Raw genomic sequence first — 25,044 nt, forward strand, 5'->3', positions numbered from 1 at the left:
GCCTGGGTTAAGACAAAACATCTCTAAGTTTAACAAGTGTTCCTGGTGGTGCTGATGCTGCTAGTCCTCTCCCCTCACTTGCAGAAACATTGTTTTGGGTTAAGCAGAAAAGGCCTGGAAGAAAGGAATTGATAGGCAGTGAAGGTTGAGTGGAAAAGCGTCAGTTCTTTCAGTATGCCCCTTTGTCCCTCATAAACTGTGGTTTTCCTTTTCCTACTCCCATCCCTTCCATCTAACTGCCTTTTGTGTGGATAAGGCCCCTTTCTCCACTCTCTTGTGTTCAGTGAAGACTAGCTGACATTTTTACTAAATAGTAAGGGAAAACCAATGGGGACTGGAGAAAAACATTTTTAAAAGATTTAAAACAGACACAATTATAGCTTTCTCCTTTTATCAAGTGAGAACTTGACCCAGGGAAAACTCTGCTTTGAATCTTTTTGCCCTCTTTCTTCCATAGAAAAATTCATGTCCTACTATCTTTTCCTCAGTCTTCCTGAGTAGAGCCAGAGTCCACTGTGGTATCAGTAATACACCTCTAATACTTTTCAAAGTTATTGTTTCTCTAAAGTAGCATTGAACAATAGAATTTTCTGCAAGGATGAAAATGTTCTATATCTGCACTGTCCAATAGAGTAGACACTAGCCAGCCACTTGTGGCTATTGATTACTTAAAATGTTAGTGCTTCTGAAAAATGAAATTCTAAATTTTATTTAATTTTAGTTAATTGAAATTTAAATTTAAATAGCCACGTGTAACTGGTGTCAACCACATTGAACAGTACAGACCTGGAAAGACCCAGGTCAAGGATTGTGGCTGTGATTTAATTCACTTCAACCCATTGTCTCACCCCTTCTTGGAGCGTTGAAGGTTACACAATCTTTGGTCTTTCTTGGCTTGTAGATACATCCCTCCAGTCTCCACCTACATCTTCACGTGGCTGTCTTCTCTCTTGTGTCCCTGTATCTCTACTCCTTTTCTTATGAGGACACCAGTCATATGGATTAGGGGCCTGCTCTACTCAATATGACCTCATCTTAATTTAGCTAATTCCATTTGCAATAACCCCATTTCCACGTAAGGTCACTTTCTGAGAACCTAGGGGTTAAAATTTCAACATATCTTTTGGGAAACACAATTCAACCCAAAACACCCAGGAACTTGTTAGAAATGCAAATTCTTGGGTTCTATCTCAGACCTACCGAATCAGAACTTGCATTTTAGAAAGGTTCCATTTTCACTTACAATTCATACTAAAATTTGAGCATCACTGCTTTGAGCTGGTGTGAAGATGTTATGCAAACCTAGAAAAGCCATGTTCTTTTTCCTAATCCAGTCTTACAGGGGCAGATCTACTGTTTAGGGTAGAAACTTTGATTGGATTATTTCCACGGAGATTTGACACGCCCAGTTGTTGGTGTGACCTTTTGATCAGATTATTTCATGGAAATGTGATACACCCAGACGTTGCCTTGTGCCTTTCCATGAGATGCTAAGCATGCCAGAAGCCAGAAGGATCCTCAGGGACTGGGAGAGCTGTTTGAAACTAGAAGCTGGCAGAGGATGCAGATACCAACCACATGCTTTCCAATGTGACAGACATCAGCTTTTCTTTGGAGTCAAGGTGTCTTTTGCTGGATGTCTTGGTTTGGACATTTTTAAGGTCTTAGAACTTAAACTTGTAACTTCATAAATCCCTTTATAAAAGCCAATCCATTTCTGGCATATTGCATTCCAGTAGCTTTAGCAAATGAAAACACTGCTCTAAAATGACAGCTGTCTATAATATCATAAAACAGATTTTGGTACCAGAGAAATTTGGGTGCTGCAGTTTGCAAATACTGTTGGAATGGCATTTTAAATGGATAATGGGTAAGATTCTGGAAGAATTGTGAGGAGCTTCATAGAGAAAGCCTAGATTGCTTTGAAGAGACTGTTGGTAGAGATGTAGACTCTAAGGATACTTCTTATAAGGCATGAGATGGAAATGATGCATGTGTTATTGCAAACTGAAAGGAAGGCAATGTTTGTTTCAAAGTGGCAGAGAGTGTGGCAAAATTGACTCCTGATGTTGGATGGAAGGCAGAATTTAAAAGCCACAAGCTGGGATATTTAGCTGAAGAGATTTCCAAATTAAATGTGAAAAGTGTGGCCTGGTTTCTCCTTGCAGCTTATAGTGAAATGTGACAGGAAAGAGATAAGCTGAGAACTGAACTCTTGGGTTCAAGGAAACCAGAAATGATGGTCTGAAAAATTCTGGGCTTCCAGAAAGGGAGACCCCAGAGAATAGTGCCCACATGAGGATTCAACCAAACATGACAAATCAGCCATTTAAAAACAAGGCCAGGATTGGAAATGGAGTTATCTTGAAAGGATTTGTGGAAAGTTCTATTGTCTGATAGCTTTGATTCCTGTGCTCTACATGGAAAATGAACAAATTTTCTTTAAGGTCTGTATAAACAAAACTACTGCCAGTCTGGACTAAAAGGATGGATTGAAGGAAAAATGACTTCAAAGGCAGAACCATGGAATCTAATTTCTGAAGCCAAGAAATCTCGGGCCAGGAGAGTGGGCCCACCCATCGTTGTTGAAAGGGTGGGTTTGCCTTGGAAGCTAAGGGCAGGTGGAAGAGTGTTGCTGCCTCAGGTCTCACAGAGAGTGGAGCCCATTGCTTGGGGATTAAAGGGAGCTTCACTACCACCCCACTTTTCTTAGGGGGTTGAGTGTGTGCCCCAGAGATGTTAGAGACCCTGGGAGCCACCCCAATGCTTGGAGAAGGTAGAGCTGAGAAAAGGTGGTCTTCCCAAAATTCCCCAATGTTGCAACCCACCTTAGTGTTTGGAGAGAAGAAGACTGCTGTGTAAGCCTTTGGAAAGGGTGGGATTGCTGCTATCTCAAGCCCCAGCCCCAAGGATAAGTGACTCGTAGATCTTGAAATCTAATGGCATATGCCCAGCTGATTTTAGGACAGACCATGCCTGTAACTTGATGAGATTTTATACTGGTTTTGACTTTGTATTATATTTGTATTGTTACTGAAATGGTTTAAAGCTTTTGTGATATTGTGATGGAATGAATGTATTTTGTACATGGAAAGAACATGTCCAGAGGGTGGAATGTGATGATTTGAAGATGTTATGTAAATCCAGAAAAGGCATGTTCTTTTTCCTAATCTAGTCTTGTCGGGGCAGACCTACTTCTTAGGGTGGAAACTTTGATTGGATTGTTTTCATGGCAGTGTGACACACCCAATTGTTGGTTGAACCTTCTGATTAGATGGAGATTTGATTCTGTCCATTCAATGTGGGTCTTAATTAGTTTACTGGAGTCTTTAGGAGAGTTCATGGAGAGGGAAAGAGCTCAGAAGGGACATAGACACAGACATTTGGAGATACTTGAAGTACAGAAGGAAATGCCTGGAGTGTTGACGGCAAGAGTAGACACCTAGACATGGATGTTTGGATATGTGGAGACTTAGCAGACGTCACCATGTGCCTTCCTGTGAGGTGCTAAGCAAGCCAGAACCCAGAAGGATCTACAGGAGCTGAGAGAGCTGTTTGAAAACAGAAACTGGGAGAGGATGCAGATGCCAACCACATGTCTTCCCATGTGACAGACACTGGCCTTTTTTCAGTCAGGCTATCTTTATCTGGATGCCTTAGTTTGGACATTTTTAATTCCTTAGAACTGTAAACTTGCAACTTAACAAATCCCCTTTGTAAAAACCGATCCATTTCTGGTATGTTGCATTCCAGCAGCTTTAGCAAATGAAAACACTCCCCTAAAATGATAACTGTCTTATGATAGCATAGAGTCTCTGATATAAGTAAGTATAGTCTGTTTTCCACATGGCAACCATGGGATCTGTCAAGACCTAAGCAGGTTATGCTCAAAACCCTCCAATACTTCACCATTTCTCCCTGGGTAAAAGCTAACATTCTTATTACTTGCAAGGTCCTGTATTGTCAGCCTCTCTCTATTAGTCAGGGTTCTCCAGGGAAAAAGAACTGGCAGGATATGTATGTGTGTGTACATATATGGGATCTTGTAACCATGGGGACTGGGAAATCCGAATTCTGTTGGGCTGGTCATGAGCTGGAAACTCTGATAAAAGGTGAAGTTTAATCCCCCTGGCAAAGCTGGCTGGCTAAAGTAGGAACAGAAATTCTTTCTTTCTCTCTTCTGAAGTCCTCCGTTTTGTCTTTTAAAACTTCCAACTCATTGTATGAGGAGATTCTGCACATTGCTGAGTGCAGTCTCCTTTGTTGATTGTACCTGAATTCAGCCATAGATGCAGTCAACTGATTATAGATGCAAATCCATCTACAAAATACCCTCATAGTAGCAATGAGGCCAGGGCTCGCTTGACCAAATAACTGGAAACCATAACTTAGCCAAATTGACATATAAAATTACCCATCACACCCTCCTTACCTCTCTGATTTCATCTCCTGGTTCTTTCCTCCTTTGCTGTCACTACTCTAGCAACACTGACCTCCTGGTGTTCCTTAAATGTTCCAGACTTACTATACTCCCCACTCAGAGCCTTTACACTGTCTGTTCTCTCTGCCTAGAGACCTCATCCTCCAGATGTCTACATGGCTCTTTCCTTACTGCCTTCAAATCTTTACTCAAATATTACTTTTCCCTTGAGATGTTCTCTGACCAGCCCATTCAAAATTTTAAGCCTGTACTCCCTCTTCCCTTTTCCTGCTTTATTTTTCTCTATTGCACTTACTGTTAGTTGACATATTATATAGTTTTCTTGTTTATTTTGTTTATTGTCTATTTCCCCTACTAAAATGTAAATTCCACAAGGGGTAGGGATTTTTGTCTCTTGGTTTATTGATGTATTCTCAGCATCTGGCATAGTGCCTGGCACTAATAGGTACCCAATAAATATTTTTGATAGAATTAAATATAATGTCTCATATGCACATAAAGATTTGATTAGCAGAGTACATTCACATTTTATCCCATTTGATCTTCAAACCAAGTAAAGTTTGTTATTGATTTTTATTCCTATTTTTTAAATCAACAAACCAAGAGGCAAAATTACGTGCCCAGAGTTCTCAGGCAATGATCTAGTGGGAATCCTCTAGTCTTGAAAGGATATACTGTTCAAATTTCCAAGCATCTTGACCTCTTCCAACAGTAAACAGACTGACAACAAGGGAACGGTTTGTTTTTGCAGAAGGTAGAATGCTTTGACCCTGCTTTGAGGACTTTCCCAATCCAGCCAATCTGAGCCAAGCTCTTGTTGGCGATCTGCTGGGTCATTCTTTCGAAATATCTTTGTCACTGCTGGCTGCCACAGGTGTTAGAAAGAGCAAAAGAAAGATAGAGAAGGTGAATATAGTAGGGTCAGAGACAGTATTCTATCCCAGGGTTGTGTTACCTCTATTGAAGAGACTGTTCTGTGTCAGGTGAATTGGCTTTGACTGTTTTATCAAAGATCAAATGTCCATAGATGAGAGGGTCTATATCTGAGCACTCTATTCGATTCCATTGGTCGATATATCCATCTTTATGCCAATACCATGCTGTTTTGACCACTGTGGCTTCATAATATGCCTTAAAGTCCGGCAGCGTGAGACCTCCAGCTTCGTTTTTTTCCTCGAGATACTTTTAGCAATTTGGGGCACCCTGCCCTTCCAGATAAATTTGCTTATTGGTTTTTCTATTGCTGAAAAATAAGTTGTTGGGATTTTGATTGGTATTGCATTGAATCTGTAAATCAATTTAGGTAGGATTTACATCTTAATTATATTTAGTCTTCCAATCCATGAACACGGTATGCCCTTCCATCTATTTAGGTCTTCTGTGATTTCTTTTAACAGTTTTATGTAGTTTTCTTTGTATAGGTTTTTTGTCTCTTTAGTTAAATTTATTCCTAGGTATTTTATTCTTTTAGTTGCAATTGTAAATGGGATTCGTTTCTTGATTTCCCCCTCCGCTTGTTCATTGCTAGTGTATAGAAATGCTACAGATTTTTGAATGTTGATCTTGTAACCTGCTACTTTGCTGTACTCATTTATTTGCTCTAGTCGTTTGTTGTGGATTTTTCCGGGTTTTCGACATATAGTGTCATATCGTCTGCAAACAGTGATAGTTTTACTTCTTCCTTTCCAATTTTGATGCCTTGTATTTCTTTTTCTTGTCTAATTGCTCTGGCTAGAACCTCCAACATGATGTTGACTAATAGTGGTGATAATGGACATCCTTGTCTTGTTCCTGATCTTCGGGGGAAAGTTTTCAATTTTTCCCCATTGAGGATGATATTAGCTGTGGGTTTTTCATATATTCCCTCTATCATTTTAAGGAAGTTCCCTTGTATTCCTATCTTTTGAAGTGTTTTCAACAGGAAAGGATGTTGAATCTTGTCAAATGCCTTCTCTGCATCAATTGAGATGATCATGTGATTTTTCTGCTTTGATTTGTTGATATGGTGTATTACATTAATTGATTTTCTTATGTTGAACCATCCTTGCATACCTGGGATGAATCCTATTTGGTCATGATGTATAATTGTTTTAATGTGTTGTTGGATTCAATTTGCTAGAATTTTGTTGAGGATTTTTGCATCTATATTCATTAGAGAGATTGGTCTGTATTTTTCTTTTTTTGTAATATCTTTGCCTGGTTTTGGTATGAGGGTGATGGTGGCTTCATAGAATGAATTAGGTAGCTTTCCCTCCACTTCGATTTTTTTGAAGAGTTTGAGCAGGGTTGGTACTAATTCTTTCTGGAATGTTTGGTAGAATTCACATGTGAAGCCGTCTGGTCCTGGACTTTTCTTTTTAGGAAGCTTTTGAATGAGTGATTCAATTTCTTTACTTGTGATTGGTTTGTTGAGGTCATCTATTTCTTCTTGAGTCAAAGTTGGTTGTTCATGTCTTTCCAGGAACCCATCCATTTAATCTAAATTGTTATATTTATTAGCGTAAAGTTGTTCATAGTATCCTGTTATTACCTCCTTTATTTCTGTGAGGTCAGTAGTTATGTCTCCTCTTCCATTTCTGATCTTATTTATTTGCATCCTCTCTCTTCTTCTTTTTGTCAATCTTGCTAAGGGCCCATCAATCTTATTGATTTTCTCATAGAACCAACTTCTGGTCTTATTGATTTTCTCTATTGTTTTCATGTTTTCAATTTCATTTATTTCTGCTCTAATCTTTGTTATTTCTTTCCTTTTGCTTGCTTTGGGGTTAGTTTGCTGTTCTTTCTCCAGTTCTTCCAAGTGGACAGTTAATTCCTGCATTTTTGCCTTTTCTTCTTTTCTGATATAGGCATTTAGGGCAATAAATTTCCCTCTTAGCACTGCCTTTGCTGCGTCCCATAGGTTTTGATATGTTGTGTTTTCATTTTCATTCACCTCGAGATATTTACTAATTTCTCTTGCAATTTCTTCCTTGACCCACTCATTGTTTAAGAGTGTGTTGTTGAGCCTCCATGTATTTGTGAATTTTCTGGCACTCTGCCTATTATTGATTTCCAACTTCATTCCTTTATGATCCGAGAAAGTGTTGTGTATGATTTCAATCTTTTTAAATTTGTTAAGACTTGCTTTGTGACCCAGCATATGGTCTATCTTTGAGAATGATCCATGAGCACCTGAGAAAAAGGTGTATCCTGCTGTTGTGGGATGTAATGTCCTATAAGTGTCTGTTAAGTCTAGCTCATTTATAGTAATATTCAAATTCTCTCTTTCTTTATTGATCCTCTGTCTAGATGTTCTGTCCATTGATGAGAGTGGTGAATTGAAGTCTCCAACTATTATGGTATATGTGTCTCTTTCCCTTTTCAGTGTTTGCAGTGTATTCCTCACGTATTTTGGGGCATTCTGGTTCGGTACATAAATATTTATGATTGTTATGTCTTCTTGTTTAATTGTTCCTTTTATTAGTAGATAGTATCCTTCTTTGTGTCTTTTAACTGTTTTACATTTGAAGTCTAATTTGTTGGATATTAGTATAGCTACTCCTGCTCTTTTCTGGTTGTTATTTGCATGAAATATCTTTTCCCAACCTTTCACTTTCAACCTATATTTATCTTTGGGTCTAAGATGTGTTTCCTGTAGACAGCATATAGAAGGATCCTGTTTTTTAATCCATTCTGACAGTCTATGCCTTTTGATTCGGGAATTCAGTCCATTAACATTTAGTGTTATTACTGTTTGGATAATATTTTCCTCTACCATTTTGCCTTTTGTATTATATATATCATATCTGATTTTCCTTCTTTCTACACTCTTCTCCATACCTCTCTCTTCTGTCTTTTCGTATCAGACTCTAGTGCTCTCTTTAGTATTTCTTGCAGAGCTGGTCTCTTGGTCACCAGTTCTCTCAGTGACTTTTTGTCTGAAAATGTTTTAAATTCTCCCTCATTTTTGAAGGACAATTTTGCTGGATATAGAAGTCTCGGTTGGCAGTTTTTCTCTTTTAGTAATTTAAATATATCATCCCACTGTCTTCTAGCTTCCATGGTTTCTGCTGAGAAATCTACACATAGTCTTATTGGGTTTCCCTTGTATGTGATGGATTGTTTTTCTCTTGCTGCTTTCAAGATCCTCTCTTTCTCTTTGACCTCTGACATTCTAACTGTAAGTGTCTTGGAGAGTGCCTATTTGTGTCTATTTTCTTTGGGTTGCGCTGCACTTCTTGGGTTTGTAATTTTAGGTCTTTCGTAAGAGTTGGGAAATTTTCAGTGATAATTTCTTCCATTAGTTTTTCTCCTCCTTTTCCCTTCTCTTCTCCTTCTGGGTACCCACACCACGTATATTTGTGCGCTTCATGTTGTCATTCAGTTCCCTGATCCCCTGTTCAAATTTTTCCATTCTTTTCCCTATAGTTTCTGTTCCTTTTTGGAATTCAGATGTTCCATCCTCCAATTCACTAATTCTAGTTTCTGTCTCTTTAAATCTACCATTGTAGGTATCCTTTGTTTTTTCCATCTTTTCTACTTTGTCCTTCACTCCCATAAGTTCTGTGATTTGTTCTTTCAGGTTTTCTATTTCTTCTTTTTGTTCAGCCCATGTCTTCTTCAAGTCCTCCCTCAATTTATTGATTTGGTTTTTGAAGAGGTTTTCCATTTCTGATCGTATATTCAGAATTAGTTGTCTCAGCTCCTGTATCTCATTTGAACTATTGGTTTGTTCCTTTGACTGGGCCATATCTTCAATTTTCCGAGTGTGATCCATTATCTTCTGCTGGCGTCTGGGCATTTAATCAGATTTCCCTGGGTGTGGGACCCAGTAGGTTGAAAGATTTTTCTGTGAAATCCCTGGGCTCTGTTTTTCTTATCCTGCCCAGTAGGTGGCGCTCATGGTGCTCGTCTGTCTGCGGGTCCCACCAGTAAAAGATGCTGTGGCTTCTTTAACTTTGGAAAACTCTCGCTGTAGGGGAGGGTCGCCAGCCGAAGCAGCTTGGGGGAGTGCCAATCCGAATCTCCCTGCCGGCCCGGGAATCCACGCGTGGGGATGGTCTCCAGCCTCCGCGGCTTGGGGGAGCGCCTGTCCAAATTTCCCAGCCGGCCTGGGGCGCCAAGCGTGGCGGGGTGGCGCCGGCCGCCGCAGCTTGGGGGAGTGCCTATCCACCGTTCCCAGCCGGACCGGGAAGCCACGTGTTTTGAAAGGACCCTGGTCGCCGGTCTCCGCGGCTTGGGGGATCTCCGATCCAATTCTCCCAGCTGGTCCGGGGGCCCGCGCTTGGGGGGTGGGGCACCAGCCGCCGTGGCTTGAGGGTATCGCCTGTCCAATTCTCCCAGCCAGCCCGGGAAGGAGGGAGGGAGGGACTCCGGCCGCCTGCCACCCCGGCCCGGGGAAGCATGCGCCCCTTGGTGATCTCACCGCAGCAGATTCTCCCAGCCAGTCAGCCGTTCCAGAATGGGGTACGCTGTCTTCTTGGTCTCTGTCCTGGCTCCGGGAGCTGTTCTGTACCATTTCTACTTCCCTAGTAGCTCTTCTGGAGGAGGAACTAAGACCCGCACATCTTACTAAGCCGCCATCTTCCCTAATCACTATTTTTAATGGTTATGTGACATTCTAACAAGCTAAATGTACCAGAATATATTCAATCTAAGTACAGCTTTAGAGAAAAACAACCGTTTTAATTGACGAAACACTCGAGTCCCACCATCCCATGGGGAGTATATTCTTCCTTATATATAACTTAATATTCTTACTATAGCATATATCATCAAATAGAAAGAAAATTATTTCCCCAACAATGGCAATGAATGGAATATTTGGGGAATTAGGAAGCCATGCTAACATCTTCATCTGTTTTCTTTTTGCGTTATATTCTATGATGTTGAGTTCTAGTATTCTTGCTGTACTTTGGGAATATAATGGCGATTGGTTCCTTCCCTGAGACCTTTCAGATGGTAGCAATGAACAAAACTATTTAGTATTTCCTGAACTGGCTTCCCTGGTCTGAGTGAGTTGTTAGGCTTTTCCTCTTTTCCAAATTTGATCTCTTACTAGTACATACTGCTTACCCAGAAGTGACATGCTGATGTGACATTGTTATTGATTTTTTTCCAGCAGTTCTTCCAGGGCTACCTTAGGGAGAAAAAGTAGAAGCATGGTTGAGAAAGCCTCTGTCTACTGCTTAATATTGAGCTGGAAAAGTTCCTGTCAGATGATATGCTCACCATTTTCCCTGTCCAGTCTTGCTAAGATACTGACAGAGAGAGACACACACACCACACACCACACACACACACACACACACACACACACACACACACACACCCCAGGCTCAGGTACACAGGCATAGTCTACTAATTTACAAACTGCTGGAAAATACATACTAATTAATGGCTGATTAGAGGTGGGAAGAAATACAGGAAGTGAGATGTTCATAGGATTGGAAAAGACCCTTAAAACCAAGCATAGGGATCTTTGTGAAGAATGCTCAGATGATCTGATGGGCACCTGTGTTAGGGGAGACAACGAAGAGGTAAGAGAGAGGGCCAGAAGTGGCAAGTCAGTCACTGCAACATTCCTCATTAGGGTTCAACACTTACGAAAGGTGTTAAGAAAATCACACTTAACTTTTAGAAGAAAAGGAGTAAGAATGGTGGATGCTGGTGAAAAATCCATATCCATAGGTTCAGAACCAAAGACTCAATTTAAACTGTGGATTTTTTGCCCTGACTTGCAGTATGCCCTGAATCTGTTTATGTCATCTCATTGCTCTCCTCTCGGACGAAGAATCTTCATCTGTTCTTCCCTTTCATCAATGGCTAACTATATTATTAATTCATCTATTTATTCAAATGTGTACTGAGCACCTACCCTCTTAGAAATACCATGCAAAGGCACTCATAAGCTTGTTGCCTAAGTTCATCCAAATGTTCTTTTCTGATCAGTTGCCATGGATGCGTAAGACGTTTACTTTATGAAATGGTGTGGTTTTATCAATTCTTGTTCCCTTTTGGCAAGTTTTCCTGGCCTCTGTGAAATTGTTAATTGTTATTAATACCTTTTGGGTTGGTCCTATAAGGAGTAGAAATTTAGAGATGTGAATGGATCCAACAAAGCCAATAGCTACTAAGACAAGTGAAAATGTTTGTGCTCAACCAGCTTTTGGGAAAGGGCCCTATAACATTTGGGGTCCTTTATGTAGAGAATGGTGGGCAAAGCCCTGGACTCTGGAGTTTGAAAACATTTGCTGGAGATCCAGTTTTCTTAATTACTCACTGGCAGATCTTGGTGAAGTGACTTTCTTCTCTAAATCTCAGTTTCCTCCTATGGAAAATGGAAATTATTCCTTGTCTACCTCAGTGAACTGAGATGAAGCTCCCAAGTAATTTAGAAATGGTAAAGCTCTTTGGCAGCAGAATTTGGGGGGATCCTCAACCCAGGCTTTTCTTTTGTCTGTAGGGCTACCTGAAGCAGTGCCGGAAGAGGAGGGACATGTTCAGTGATGAGCAACTGAAGGTGATCTTTGGGAATATTGAAGACATCTACAGGTTTCAAATGGGCTTCGTTAGAGACCTGGAGAAACAATACAACAATGATGACCCCCACCTCAGTGAGATAGGACCTTGTTTCCTGGAGCATGTAAGTGCCTTCCTCTTTGGGCAGGGGCTTGAGGGAGATTAGGAAGCAATAGAAGGTGATTCAGAGTTTTTCTTGTCCTTCTCAGCTCCTTTTCCCCCTAATGTGGAATGGATTCCTCTCTGCCCCTGACTTTGGCCTCCTTACTAGGGTATAAGGACCTGGAAAGATACTGTGATTTGGCTTGGGACTCTCTCTTTACCATTCCCCTTCCCTCTCCCTCTTTTTCCAGAAAATTCCTTGTAGGATTTTTTTGAAGCTTCTCTTTTTTGGTCCCGTTGGGTTCAGTTTCCATGGGACTCTGTTTTCGTTCGGGGTTCAGAACATATTTGCTTCACAGAGAATCTAGGAATCTGAGAAATAAGAGGGATCATGGTCATAAGAAAAGGAGGTTCCTGCAAGATATTTAGGGGAGAGCTCTGGGATGGGGAAAGTGACAAGTGTAGAAAAAGGGGCTATATGACTTAGAAGAAGGAGCACTAGGAAACAAGAAAGTGAGAATTTAAATCGTATGTCTGACTGTCTGAGCAACTTTGAACAAGTCCCTTGCCCTCTTTGGACTTGAGTTTTCTTATCTGGAATATGAGGATGTTTCACTCTGTGACCTCTATGGTTCTGTAATATTTTTTGAATCTCATTCACAGGCGACCTAATTGCCTTAAAATAGTTGTTAATTCCCCATTTTATGAAATATTTTATTTTTAAATGGGTAATATATACACATGGTATAAAATTCAAATGGCACACAAAACTATTGTGTTAAAAGTAAAATTTCTTGGAAATTCTCCTGCTTTGTTTATGGAATGTCTCAGAGGGTCTGTAGGACTACTCCCAGGTTCGATGGCTTGCTAGGAGGACTCACAGGACTCAGACTGTGATATATTATAGTTAGAGGACACAGAACAAAATCAGCAAAAATGAAAGGTACACTAAGGAAAAGTCTGGAGGGCAACAGGTGCACGCTTCCGAGAGTTCTCTCCCAGTGGAGTCATGCAGGACACACCCCAGTAATGAGTTGTGACAACAAATATGAAGTATTATATTGCCAGGGAAACTTATTAGAAACTCAGTGTCCAGCATTTTTATTGAGGGCTGGTCATATAGGCACACATGTGTGTGGCACATGCCAAAGTTCCAGGCCCCCAGAAGAAAAGCATGTGTTCAGCATAAATTGCATGCTTTCTAAAATTTGATTTAAGCATAGTGAGCTGTTCTTATCAACGAATGGTGGGAACCCTGTTGAAATCGAAGTTCCCAAATGCCAATCAAGAGCGAACCTTGTATGCAGGCCTTCCTAAGGATAGCAGTTTCAGGCCTGCTATTTTAATTCTTTAGGCATGGTATGCAAAGTGGTTCAGCCATTCCAGAAAGCAACTGGGCAGTGTTTATTGAAGTTAAGCATATATATGATCATGCCATTCCATTCCTAAATATATATCCCAGAGAAATTCTTAGAGAGGTCCATGAAGGAGCACGTACAAGGCTATTGATTGTGTGGCAGTGTTGTGTGCTATAGAGTGCAATTTGAAGCAATTTAGGTATTTTTTACCAGGGATATGGAAAAGAAATGTATAGGTGATGATTATACTATGGGATTTTACATAGCAAGAAACAATAGGCCACATGTATGTACTTTATAGCAACATGTACAGATATCACAATTACAGTATTGAGTGACAAAAGTATGCTGTAGAACAGTGGTTCTCAATCAGGAGCTGCCCTGTGCATTGTAGGTTGTTTGGTGTTGTTTCCTACCCACTAGATGCCAGTAAGATTCCTGCCACACTTGTGACAACCAAAAATTTCTCCAGACATTGTCAAGGTGTCCACTAAATTATGTGGGATAATTTAATGGTAATTTAATAATAAAATGATAAGTACCACTAATCTAGTGAAATGATCATATGATTTTACCCTTATAACTTGTTTATGTGATGAGTTTAGATTGAGTCATTTTCATATTTTAAATGAATGCTGTGTTGCTGGGATAAATCCTACCTAATCATGATGTATTATCCATTTTATGCATGATTCTGCCATATTTTTATTTTATTTTTAAATAATGTTTTATTAGAGAAGTTGTAGGTTTACAGAAAAACTGTACAGAAACAGAGTTCCCATATACCCCACCCCATTATTGACACTGCATATTAGTGTGGTACCTGTTATAATCAATGAATGGATATTATAATTGTACTAATAACTATAGACCATAGTTTACATTAGGGTTCACTGTTTTTATTGTATAGTCCTATGGGTTTTTAAAAATATTTTATCCTAGTAACATATATATAACCTAAAATTTCAACATTGAAGTATATAATTCCATGATGTTAATTACATTTACAATGTTATGCCACCATCACCACTATCCATTACCCCAAATAGAAATTCTTTACCCATTAAGCATTAACTCCTCATTCCTTCCTCTTTTTCAGCCCCTCTTTTTCAGCCCCTGGCAACCTTTATGCGAGTTTCTGACTTTATTAATTTACTTATTCTAATTATTTCATATCACTGAGACCGTATAATATTTGTTCTTATGGGTCTGGCTTATTTCATTCAACATATGTCTTCAAGGTTTATCCATATCATTGCGTGTATCGGAACTTCATTCCTTTTCATAACTGAATAATATTCCATTGCACATATATACTACATTTTGCTCATGCATTCAGTGATGCACACTTGGGAATCTTTCATCATTTGCCGATTGTGAGTGATGCCTCTATGAACATATGAATGCAAATATCTGTTCAAGATTTATGCATTATTTTGCCATGCTTAAAAAATTAGATTGTTTATCCATTTATTAGTCAATTGTAGGATTTCATTTTTATCAGATTTATTTGGGTATAATATGCCTACAATAAAATTTGCTAATTTTAAATGTATAATTCTGAGTTGTAACAAATGTTCATAGTCATGTTACCATCATCATAATCACAATATAGAATATTTATATCTATATATGATAAAGTTCCCTCATCCTTCATTTGCAATCAAAACCTACCCCCACCCATGGTCCTTGGCAAACACTGATATGGTTTCTCTCAGTGCTTTTTCTAGGATATCACGTAAATGGAATCATACAGTAGTAATCTTTTGTGCTTGGCTTCTTTCGCTTAACATAATGCCTTTGATATCCATCCATGTTGAATGTATCAGTAGTTCTTTTTCATTGCTTGGTAGTATTCCAGTGTATGGATATACCAGCCATTCACTAGTTATTGACATTTGGGTTGCTTCCAATTTTAAGCTGTTATGAGCAAAGCTGCTATGAACATTCTAGAATGAGTCTTTGTGAGAACATATGTTTTCATTTTTTACAAAGAGGATTTATTGGGTTATAAATTCAGAGTTCTAAGGCCATGATACCACATTAAGGCATCAATAAGAGGCAATGTCTGCTGTTCCTTTGATCCCAGGTTTTGTTGCTTTCAGCTGCTGGTTCCAATGGCCTCCTCTCTTAGCTTCTGCCTGTCTCCAGTTATGTCCAGTGGTCTGTCACTTGATTTCATTTTTCTCCTCTCTATGTCAGCTCTTTTAAGGACTCCAGTAAACTAATGAAAACCTACCTTGAATGGACAGGGTCACATCTCCATGGAAATAATCTAATCAAAAGATCCCACCCAAACAATGGGTCTTTCCCCACAAGATTGGATTAGGATTTAGAAAAGCATGGCTTTTCTAGGATACATAACAGTTCAAACCAGCACAATGATTGTATGAATTTACTCTTTTAATCTGTTAGTGTGGTGAGTTGGCTGGGATAAAATCATATTTTCATGATATAACAGCCTTTTTATGTTTTCTTTTGCCTGTTTTTATTAAATTAAGTTGGCTTGTTTATTATTGAGTTCTAAGGTTTCTTTTTATATAATGGTTATAAGTCCTTTTATATAATGGTTATAAGTCCTTTTATATTATAAAAATATAAAGATATATTTTTATAATATTGTCTTTTGATCTATGGCTTCCCTATTTAGTTTTTTTTAATCATAATTTTTAAGTTGATATGTAATAACTCCGTCTTGATTTTTTTGGTATCAATTTCAGTTGTCATTCTTTTTCTTAGGTTTTGTTCATGTCTCATATTCCCATGTATTGTTATTTTTTGTTGCATATAGAACAATGTCTAAAAACATAGATAATTTTTAAAGGTTTACTTGGAAATAATTCAAATGTACAGAAAAATTGAAAATTAAGAACAGTACAGATAATATCCCTATACCCTTCATCCAGATGCACCTATTGTTAACATTTCCTCTCTTTTGCTGTATCATTTGAGTGTGTTCTCCCTCTCTCTTTCCTTTCTCTCCCCTCCCATCTCTCTCTTAATATATTCATATATACATACACACACAGGCTCACATATTTTGTTCTCAGCTGTTTGTGTGTGGCTTGCATATATCATGGTCTCTTTACCCCTAAGTACTTCAATATGTATTTCCTAAGGGATATTCTATTGAGATAATTTGAGGCTCTGGATGATTTATTATATTTTGTCCAGCTTTTCTAGCCATTCTCAGTAGTAAGATTTATCTAAACAATTTAGTCTGCCACTGCCAACAGTAGGACTTCTGATTTATCTCTTTTTATGATTCACTACCACAGTTTTAATTACCATAGTGTGTTTTATACTTGTTAGGGCCAGCCTGCTCTCATTACCCTTTTTCAGAATTTTCTTACTATTTTTACTTATATTTTTCTCTATGGTCTTTACAGTCAGTTTATCTAGTTCCCAAATAATTTGTTTTGGTATTTTTATTATTAAATTATGGATCTATATAAGAATGATTAATGTTGTTGTTATTTTAATATTCCTGTATAAGAACAGGATGTCTTTCCATTTCTCCAAGATTTCTTTTAAGAACTTCAGTAGCCTTTACCTTTCATCCCTTTTTTACCTCTTCTCACAGCAAGATGGATTCTGGATATACTCTGAGTATTGTAACAACCACCTGGATGCCTGCATGGAGCTCTCCAAGCTGATGAAGGACAGCCGCTACCAGCACTTCTTTGAGGCTTGTCGACTCCTGCAGCAGATGATTGACATTGCTATTGATGGCTTCCTTTTGACTCCAGTGCAGAAGATCTGCAAGTATCCCTTACAGCTGGCCGAGCTTCTCAAGTACACTGCCCAGGACCACAGGTAAGGGATTGAGGAGGGAGAGGCAAAGGATAGAGCCCCCTCCAACATGTTGGTCCTTATTGAGAATGTATGTCCTACCTTTTCAGAGCTTTTGTTGGCTTATCTACAGAATGGGATAATGGTACATGCTTGTTTACTTCACAAGGCTGTGTACATATAAAGTGATGGAATGTTTGTGAGAGTTACCTGTAAAGTTGTAAATCAGTATAGACACAAAATCAGTAGCATCATCATTATTGTATGACTTAGGCACTGCCGTCATGGAGTTTGTAGCCTGTTCCTTAACCCTGAACTCAGCCAAGTTAATCAACCCAGAATCAATGCAGCTGTGAATTCCATTCTGCCTGATAGATTCAGATATCTTGGTGCCAATCTGCCCAACTTGTACTGATCCTGGGTTCCTTCTGCAAGGCTATACCTTTGGTCTTTTTTTACTCCCTCATATACTTCATCCCAACTGTACCTTTCCCTTAGACCTGAAGGCTTTCTGAGGGCAAATAGACTTGAGACTTCCCCTGAAGATAGATATGTTTGAGAAAACCAACTTGGAAAGCACCAATGAGATTATCTGTCTCAGAATGAAATTTATACCAGTCACCTCTACCAGTAAGGGTATATGCTGAGAATTATCTCCAACAATGAAGATGGCCTACCACTAACCATCCATATGCCCTCACATACCTTACCTCATGGCTTAGAGCCTCCAGGCTGTTTCTAGTGAGTTGTACAACTAACCTGCCTCTAATTGGTATTAAATCTGTGACCTTACACTTGTTGGCCCAGCTCCCAGCTCTCTTCCTAATAGTGAGCACTCCAAGAAGACAAAATGCCTTTGCCTAATTTAACTAAACTTTCTGCTTGTTTCTTATTAGGCCCACTGCTCATTTTCATTTGGATCCATTGACTGGTTTCCTTGAGGCTGACTTCCAGACCTAGATGCATAAGATCAAGAGTATGAGCCAGTTGGCTTATGTCAAGCTTCTAGGCCAGTCCCTGGGTTCGATTTTGAGTTGATGTTACTTCTTTGGCAAATCATGGGTCATGTGCTTCAGTGGTTCTGGAGCCCTGGGAAGATATCATATTTGAATCCAAATGTGGTGGCACTGGACTCTCCCTTTGTGTGGGTAGCAAGGCCAGTGGTAGCACTACATTCCATGTAGGATCATACAAGGAGGACTCTTTTCTCCTCTCTGAGGCAATTTACTGGTGGTGGGGGTGGGGGTGATTTGGGGGTGTACTCATGCAATTTGAAGGTAACTAAATCTCACTTAAACAGACTTGATACAGCCCATTGCCAAAAACAAGCCCAGAGTCTTCTGAAGATACATTTTCTTGAAAGGATTTATGAGGACTTTAAGGACCTCCGCTAAAATTGAGAGGTTTGAAAACTAAAATAGAAAATATTTTTGGCAGCATAGAACAGAAAAGCCCTTAAAGGAAGGTCTTCTAGTCAGATTTACTCTTCTATAGTCCAGAAAGAGAAAATAACACCAAGTAAGCAAGTGTGTGGTAAAGTGGGAACATAAAGCATGAGCAATGGTTTGGAAATACAGCTTTCTGAAGTGCTCTCCAGGTGATTTTCATACCCAAGACTATTTGTGAGCCATTACAATAGCCAATCTAGAAGTTCTCTTCTAACTGTGCCAGCCTATGATATCATGAGCTTCAATTACTTCTGTAGTCATATTACATGGTACTGGGTGCACTGGTGGTTCACTGGTATAATGCTTGCCTTCCATGCAGGAGACGCTGGTTCAATTCCTGGACCATGCACCTCCCCCCCCCCCAAAAAAAAAGAAAGAAAAGAAAAAGGCAAGTTAAATTGCCCTCCTACATGATGCTAAGTTACAAGAAGCTGCCACTATTTTATCTAAATGTCAATTTTGTAGCCTTCAGACCAATGGTTTTACAACCTGGGTATTCAAAGAGTGTTTCTCAGAAGTTTTTTATATCATAGCTCCTCACCTACTTACTCCTGAGTATCTATTCCGTGGAAGTTAGCAGGAGGATCTAAAAATAATACTTTAAAATAATAACGTTCACTAGATATATTACATATTGCATAATTGATTCTTTAAGAGCCCCTAAAAGACCGTTTTCAAAGCATAGCCTAAAGCCATGTTAGTATGTTATGCCAAAACAACCCCAGGGCACTGTTGATTTAGGGGGAGCAGACAAGATAGGACATCTGCCTGGAATTTGCCATTCCTCTATACTCCACCCCTTTCTGACTGTAAGCACTGCCTCAAGACCCTCTTGCCCTCTTGGTCCCTAATCTCCTCCCATTCTACCCTCTGGGGTCCAGAGTACTATGAGCATGGCTCAGACAGTGACAGGGTACGTCAATCCCTGGCCTCTCTGAGGTGACCAGTTAGGGCTCAGCACTACCCCCAGGCCATAGCCCACCCCTTTTGGAAAGCCTCAGGAAGCTCAGTCAAGATGACAGCTCCTGTTGTACATGTCAAGAGTAGTCTGGGATTTGAAGGCAATTAGAGGATGCTGCCAGTTCAGAAGTTTAGATTGGTGTTCAGATGGGTAGGTCTGAAATACAGGGTGTCAGAGTGGCCTCTGAGAGGGGAAATTAGTATGTTAGCATACTAACATGGCTTTAGGCTATGCTTTGAAAACGGTCTTTTAGGGGCTCTTAAAGAATCAATTATGCAATATGTAATATATCTAGTGAACGTTATTATTTTAAAGACTAATGATAAGTGGAGAATAATACTGCCTTTACTCACAGATGGGTGGTATGCCCCTCTTCCTTATGTTGACAAAAGGAAGACTGTACAAGAAGGAGGTTAATTTGATATGTCTAGAACCAGAAAACCTTGGTTTAGTCACTGTCTCCCTCAAGGGGCTATACTCAAGCCTCAGCTGAGGGCCCAGGTTCTCTAACCATGGTATGGGCTGGACTACAGCTATTCTTCTATTCTCTCACCCATCCCTAAAACCAGGTGAGAGATAGAGCATTGCTCCTCTAACCATTGTGGGAATAGCAGCCAGAAAAAAAAAATGGCATAGGTAGACAGTATGGCATAGTGGCAGTGATGAACCCATGGCTAGGGTAGTGCCTGGGATCAGGCAGAGATAATGAGCATTCTCATTGTAGTGATGTCCAGTAGAAGTTTCTGCAGTGATGTAAGTATTCTGTCTGTGCTGTCCAATACTGACCATCTGTAGCTATTGAGTACTGGGAAATGTGGCTAGTGCAACTGAGGAACTAATTTTATTTAATTTTAATTAAATGTGGTTAGTGGTATTGGACAGTGCACAATTTTATCTAAGTGTCAATTTAGCAGTCTTCAGACCAATGTGCTTGACCTCCTAGAAAGTATCTTCAGGGCTTTTCCTGATGTCCTTAAATCAGAGAGAGAGAGAGAGAGGAAAGGGATGGGAGACAGAAAATGAGCCCATGGAACAGGAGAACTTATTTATATCAGAAACTTCTACTTCCACACTGAAACCACCCATTTCTGACATCACCCTACCCTGCATCTAAACGGCAGGCTTGGGCAACATGTGTAATGAAGAAATTTTGGCAATATTACAGAGCCGAAAAGATTCCCCACAAGTTGCAGCAAGGGACTATGAGAGAATGAAATGTAACAGGAACAAATTTCAAGTTTTGCAGGTGGGTTTAAGAAATCAACAACTCAAGTATAGGCTGAGGGAGATGCAGCTTCTAGTAATATGTTTCAGAGAGACTTAGGAAAGGTTAGTTGACCATAAGCTCAATATGATTCAGCAGTGTGACCCAAAAGAAAAGCTAATAATAGCTAATATTTATTAAATCTCAGAATAAAGAAGAGTTTTCTAACAGAGGTATCTTGACCGACAATAGACTGGTTAGAAGATATAGTGAGCATCCCATCACTGGAGGCGATAAACTGCAATAAGGTTTTAGGGCCATGGTCCTGGCAGGTTTTAGAGCACAGACTGGAGCCAGAGAAGTCAGATAAAAGGAGATTCTGCCTAGTGTCTACCTTGACAGTGAAAACCCCCTTCCCTGTGCCCATATTTGGGCTACCACCCCACACTTCAACATATTAAGAAAGAAAAAGAGAGTTGATATGCATCTTCATTTTCACCTTTTAAATAAATAATTGGTCCTGAGTGATAACCACAAGACATTTTCAGCTGCTTTAAGGAAAGATGTTAATGAACTGTCACTCATCCTCCCCTCTTCTATTTAATGTAGCTCCACTAAATAGCTGGAACTCACTTTCAACTATCTGTTCACAGGAGCAATTCAATTGGAAATCAGCTCATACAAGCAGAAAAAACTAAGCAGTGTGGCGTAACCTTCAATAAGTGGGCCATCCAAAGTCCTGGGAAGTTGGGTCCAGGATTATACTTCTGGGATTAAGGGTTTGGGGAGTTGGTGATAATCCATTTTATGTCCATATGAGAGAAATATGTGATTTGTAATAATAATATTGCTGACATTTATTGTGGGCCAAGAGTTAAACCGTTTATACGGATGATTGTATTTGATTTATTAAACCTTCAATAAATCTGACTATAATTCTTCCATTTTACAGGTGAGAAAACTAAGTCACTGAGAGAGTGAGTGAGACTCACCAAAGGCCACACTACTAATCGTTAGCAAAACTGGACTTTAATTTCAGGGAGCCTGAGTCCAGATGTGGTGTTCTTAACCAAAATGCCATGTACAGAGGTTCCCTAGAAGTAGGTGGTAGATGAAATGGTAAGCTGTGATATCTGTGAGGCTCCCTTTTGGGTCCTTACTTTATCATATAAAGTAGCACCCATAAATAGTGGCTTAAAAAAGATATGGGTCTATGTAAAAGAACTCTGTAAGTAGGCAGCCTATGGCTGGTATGGTGGATCCATGGTTATTAAGACCTGGACCTGGTGCCTTTTAGCTTTCTGCAGCCAACCACTAGGGAAAGGACCCTGTCTTTATGGTCCAACCTGGATGCTAGAGAATCAGCCATCACATTCACATTCCAAGCATTGGGATTGAGTTAGGGCCAAAGAATATCATACTCTCTTGTTTATAGAAGATTTCACAGATGGCCCACTCAGCACTTCTGCTTACACATCATTGGACAGAACTTAGTTACGTAGTCAACTCTTGATGTAAGGAAGATTAGGAAATGTAGTCTTTTTTTTTGGCATGGGCAGGCTCTGGGAATCGAACCCAGGTTTATGGCATGGTGGATGAGAATTCTGCCACTGAGCCACTGTTGTACTGCCCAGAAATGTAGTCTTTTACTTTAAGTGGTATGGTTTCCATTTGAAAACTAGGCACTCAGGGGGAAGAGGAGAATGGATGTCAGAGTTGGCACCTAGCAGTCTCTGGCATGTTGAGTCATCCAACTTGATCACTTCTGTCTTCACAGTGACTACAGGTATGTGGCAGCTGCTCTGGCTGTCATGAGAAATGTGACTCAGCAGATCAATGAGCGCAAACGGCGTTTGGAGAATATTGACAAGATTGCCCAATGGCAGGCCTCTGTTCTAGACTGGGAGGTAAGACCTTCACCAAGGAGTCTGAATAGTTTGCCAGCACTCTCCCATCTTATCCAAAAATGGGCAAAAAGGAATTAGATTTGAAGAGCAAAATTTCCTGCTAATGAGAGGTATTGAGTACTCACAAAGGTTTCTAAAAAGTTTGGAGACATCTTAGTGACAGTATTTCATTAAGAAAGATTCATCTCTTTGGGCATTGCTTGGAAGCAATTGGGTCAATTCAGTAGCCTTTCAAAGCTCATGGTTATTCTGGAATTTTATGACTACCAGATACAGACTTGGATGAGAAGTAGTGTGTACTAATTCACTCCCAGACACAGAATACAAGGTTGGTTCTTAGCTGTCCCCAACCAGGCAGGCCAGTAAAGTACTTCTTTTCCTCTTGGTTGGCTCACATCACCCTGCCACATCTCCTAGGTCAACCCAAGCTTGCATACTCCAGGCCATAATCATCATCCTAATCAAAGGCACAGAAAAATTCTGTTTTTCATCATCTGCTTTTAAAAATAATCACTGACACCCTTCCTTTCCATTGCAAACAGCCATGACTTCTCTGAATTGAAAGAGACCTCTCTGACTTCTCATGACTTCTCTGAAAGCCTTCGATAGCTGAGGTTACTAAAGCCTTCCATTCCCAGAAGCTCAGTTGCAGAGGATATATACAGCCTAACAATTAAATTAGGATTTTGCCTCTGAAACACCACCACTCTGTTGAGATTCCTGAGGTTATTGTTCAATAGAAACACAGTTAGGAATTTCAAGGTCTCACAGGTACCTGTGTATTGTGTACAAAATTTAGTGTTCATCTTGTGCCAAGAAACGAACCAAGAGAACCAGAAGTAATGGTGTTTCACATTTATCTCTCGTGCCCATGATGTGCAATCCAATGGTCCACAGGCTAAAATAACCCAAATGGAGAGGCTGAACATGCTACCATGGAAAAGGTGACAATCTTAAACCTGGTGATCTTAGTGAAGCGGTAGAGCCAGCTTCCCATTCCACTGACCTTAACTCAGGTATTCTTTTCTGTGATTGAGGTAGTATCTTTTTAACATTTCAAGCAGTTTAGCCCATTCCACGAAGACTTGGCATCAGTCTTACAGTAATTACTCACACAAGGTAAACTGGACATACTATGTATAGAAAAATTCATCTTTCCTTCATTCTACTACCTCTGTTCCTCCTTAACATAGATGGCTGGAAAGGACCACAGTTCTGATCAGCTAGAAAAATTTTTTGAGTCTTACTTGCAGGATAATGTCCCCATGTAGAATAGAAGAGTAGTGATTCATTGAGATGTAGAGAAAGCAATGAATCTATATAGAGACCCTATTGCTCATAAGAGGAAGTTAGCACTGGCCCAGACTTATAGAGAAACATGGATTCTCCTTCCCTTGTGTCTGCATTGCTTTGGCTAGTTGCCTGATCAGAGGCAGAACACTGCCACCAAATGATCTCTAGTAAACCCATCAATTCTAAGGAACTCTGAAATTTTGACTGGTTAGCAGGCTTCTTTTTCTCTTCCCTTGCAGGGTTCCCTGTAAGAAAAGGTTCTTAGTAGCAGCTGTCTTCCTATTCTCTGTTAGATATTCCACCTTACTAGTGCCTAGAAGACAAGATTCTCCTGTCTGTTCTGGGCCTTCAGTCTTGAAATAGCTCGAAAGTCCTTGGCCTATCTGGGGAGCTTTATTAACACCAAATCCTAAGGCACTGAGCTATGATTTAAAGACTCAGCATCTCAGAAGGAATATCATGTATATTTGTCTGGAGGAAATGGGAAGCAAAAACTCAGTTCTGAGCTGGGATACATAGGAAAACAATTACTTTATACCTCCTTTGTTAGAATGATTGATTAGTACCCTAATCTTATCCAAATTCATACAACTCGCCTACCCTCCTCCATAGTGAAGCTCATCTTGGTAAGAGAAAAGTTCCTTGTGGTCCCCCTTCTCAGACTCTGTGGAGAACTTGCCAGCTCCAGATGGGTTGGCCTCTGAGCGGTCTTTTGTCCAGCAAGGCCTGATGGGTATATTTCAGAGGCCAGGCCTAAAATATCTGTCATGTTTGCCATATCTAGTCTTACAAATTTCTAGAGTATCAAACTCACTTTGGCTCTTGGAGATCTTTCCCCACAAGCCTAGCCACAAGCATGCGCACGTGCGCGCACACACACACACACACCTTGTACTGATGGCAGAAGACTAAGAAGCAGAGAGAGGCCTGTTTCTGACCAAGGCCACATAAGAAGTCAATAACAGAGCTGAGGCTTGAATCTAGGCTCCTGATTCCATGTGTGGTATTCTTTTCACTACTGTACCACACACTTCTCAA

At 39.9% G+C, this 25,044-nt stretch overlaps 1 protein-coding gene across 9 annotated transcripts in view; it reads left to right on the plus strand.

The window, feature by feature from the left end:
• ARHGEF9 (Cdc42 guanine nucleotide exchange factor 9) overlaps window positions 1-25,044 on the plus strand; it is a 187,943-nt gene that overhangs the window by 92,060 nt on the left and 70,839 nt on the right. For all 9 annotated transcript variants that reach the window (XM_077146108.1, XM_077146102.1, XM_077146110.1 and 6 more), the window contains 3 exons: window positions 11,886-12,065; window positions 16,985-17,217; window positions 22,584-22,713. In XM_077146108.1, coding sequence (XP_077002223.1) covers window positions 11,886-12,065; window positions 16,985-17,217; window positions 22,584-22,713 — 543 coding nt within the window. The remainder of the gene's footprint in view (window positions 1-11,885; window positions 12,066-16,984; window positions 17,218-22,583; window positions 22,714-25,044) is intronic.

This window comes from Tamandua tetradactyla, chromosome X, assembly GCF_023851605.1.
Source record: "Tamandua tetradactyla isolate mTamTet1 chromosome X, mTamTet1.pri, whole genome shotgun sequence".
NCBI classification, from domain to species: Eukaryota; Metazoa; Chordata; class Mammalia; order Pilosa; family Myrmecophagidae; genus Tamandua; species Tamandua tetradactyla.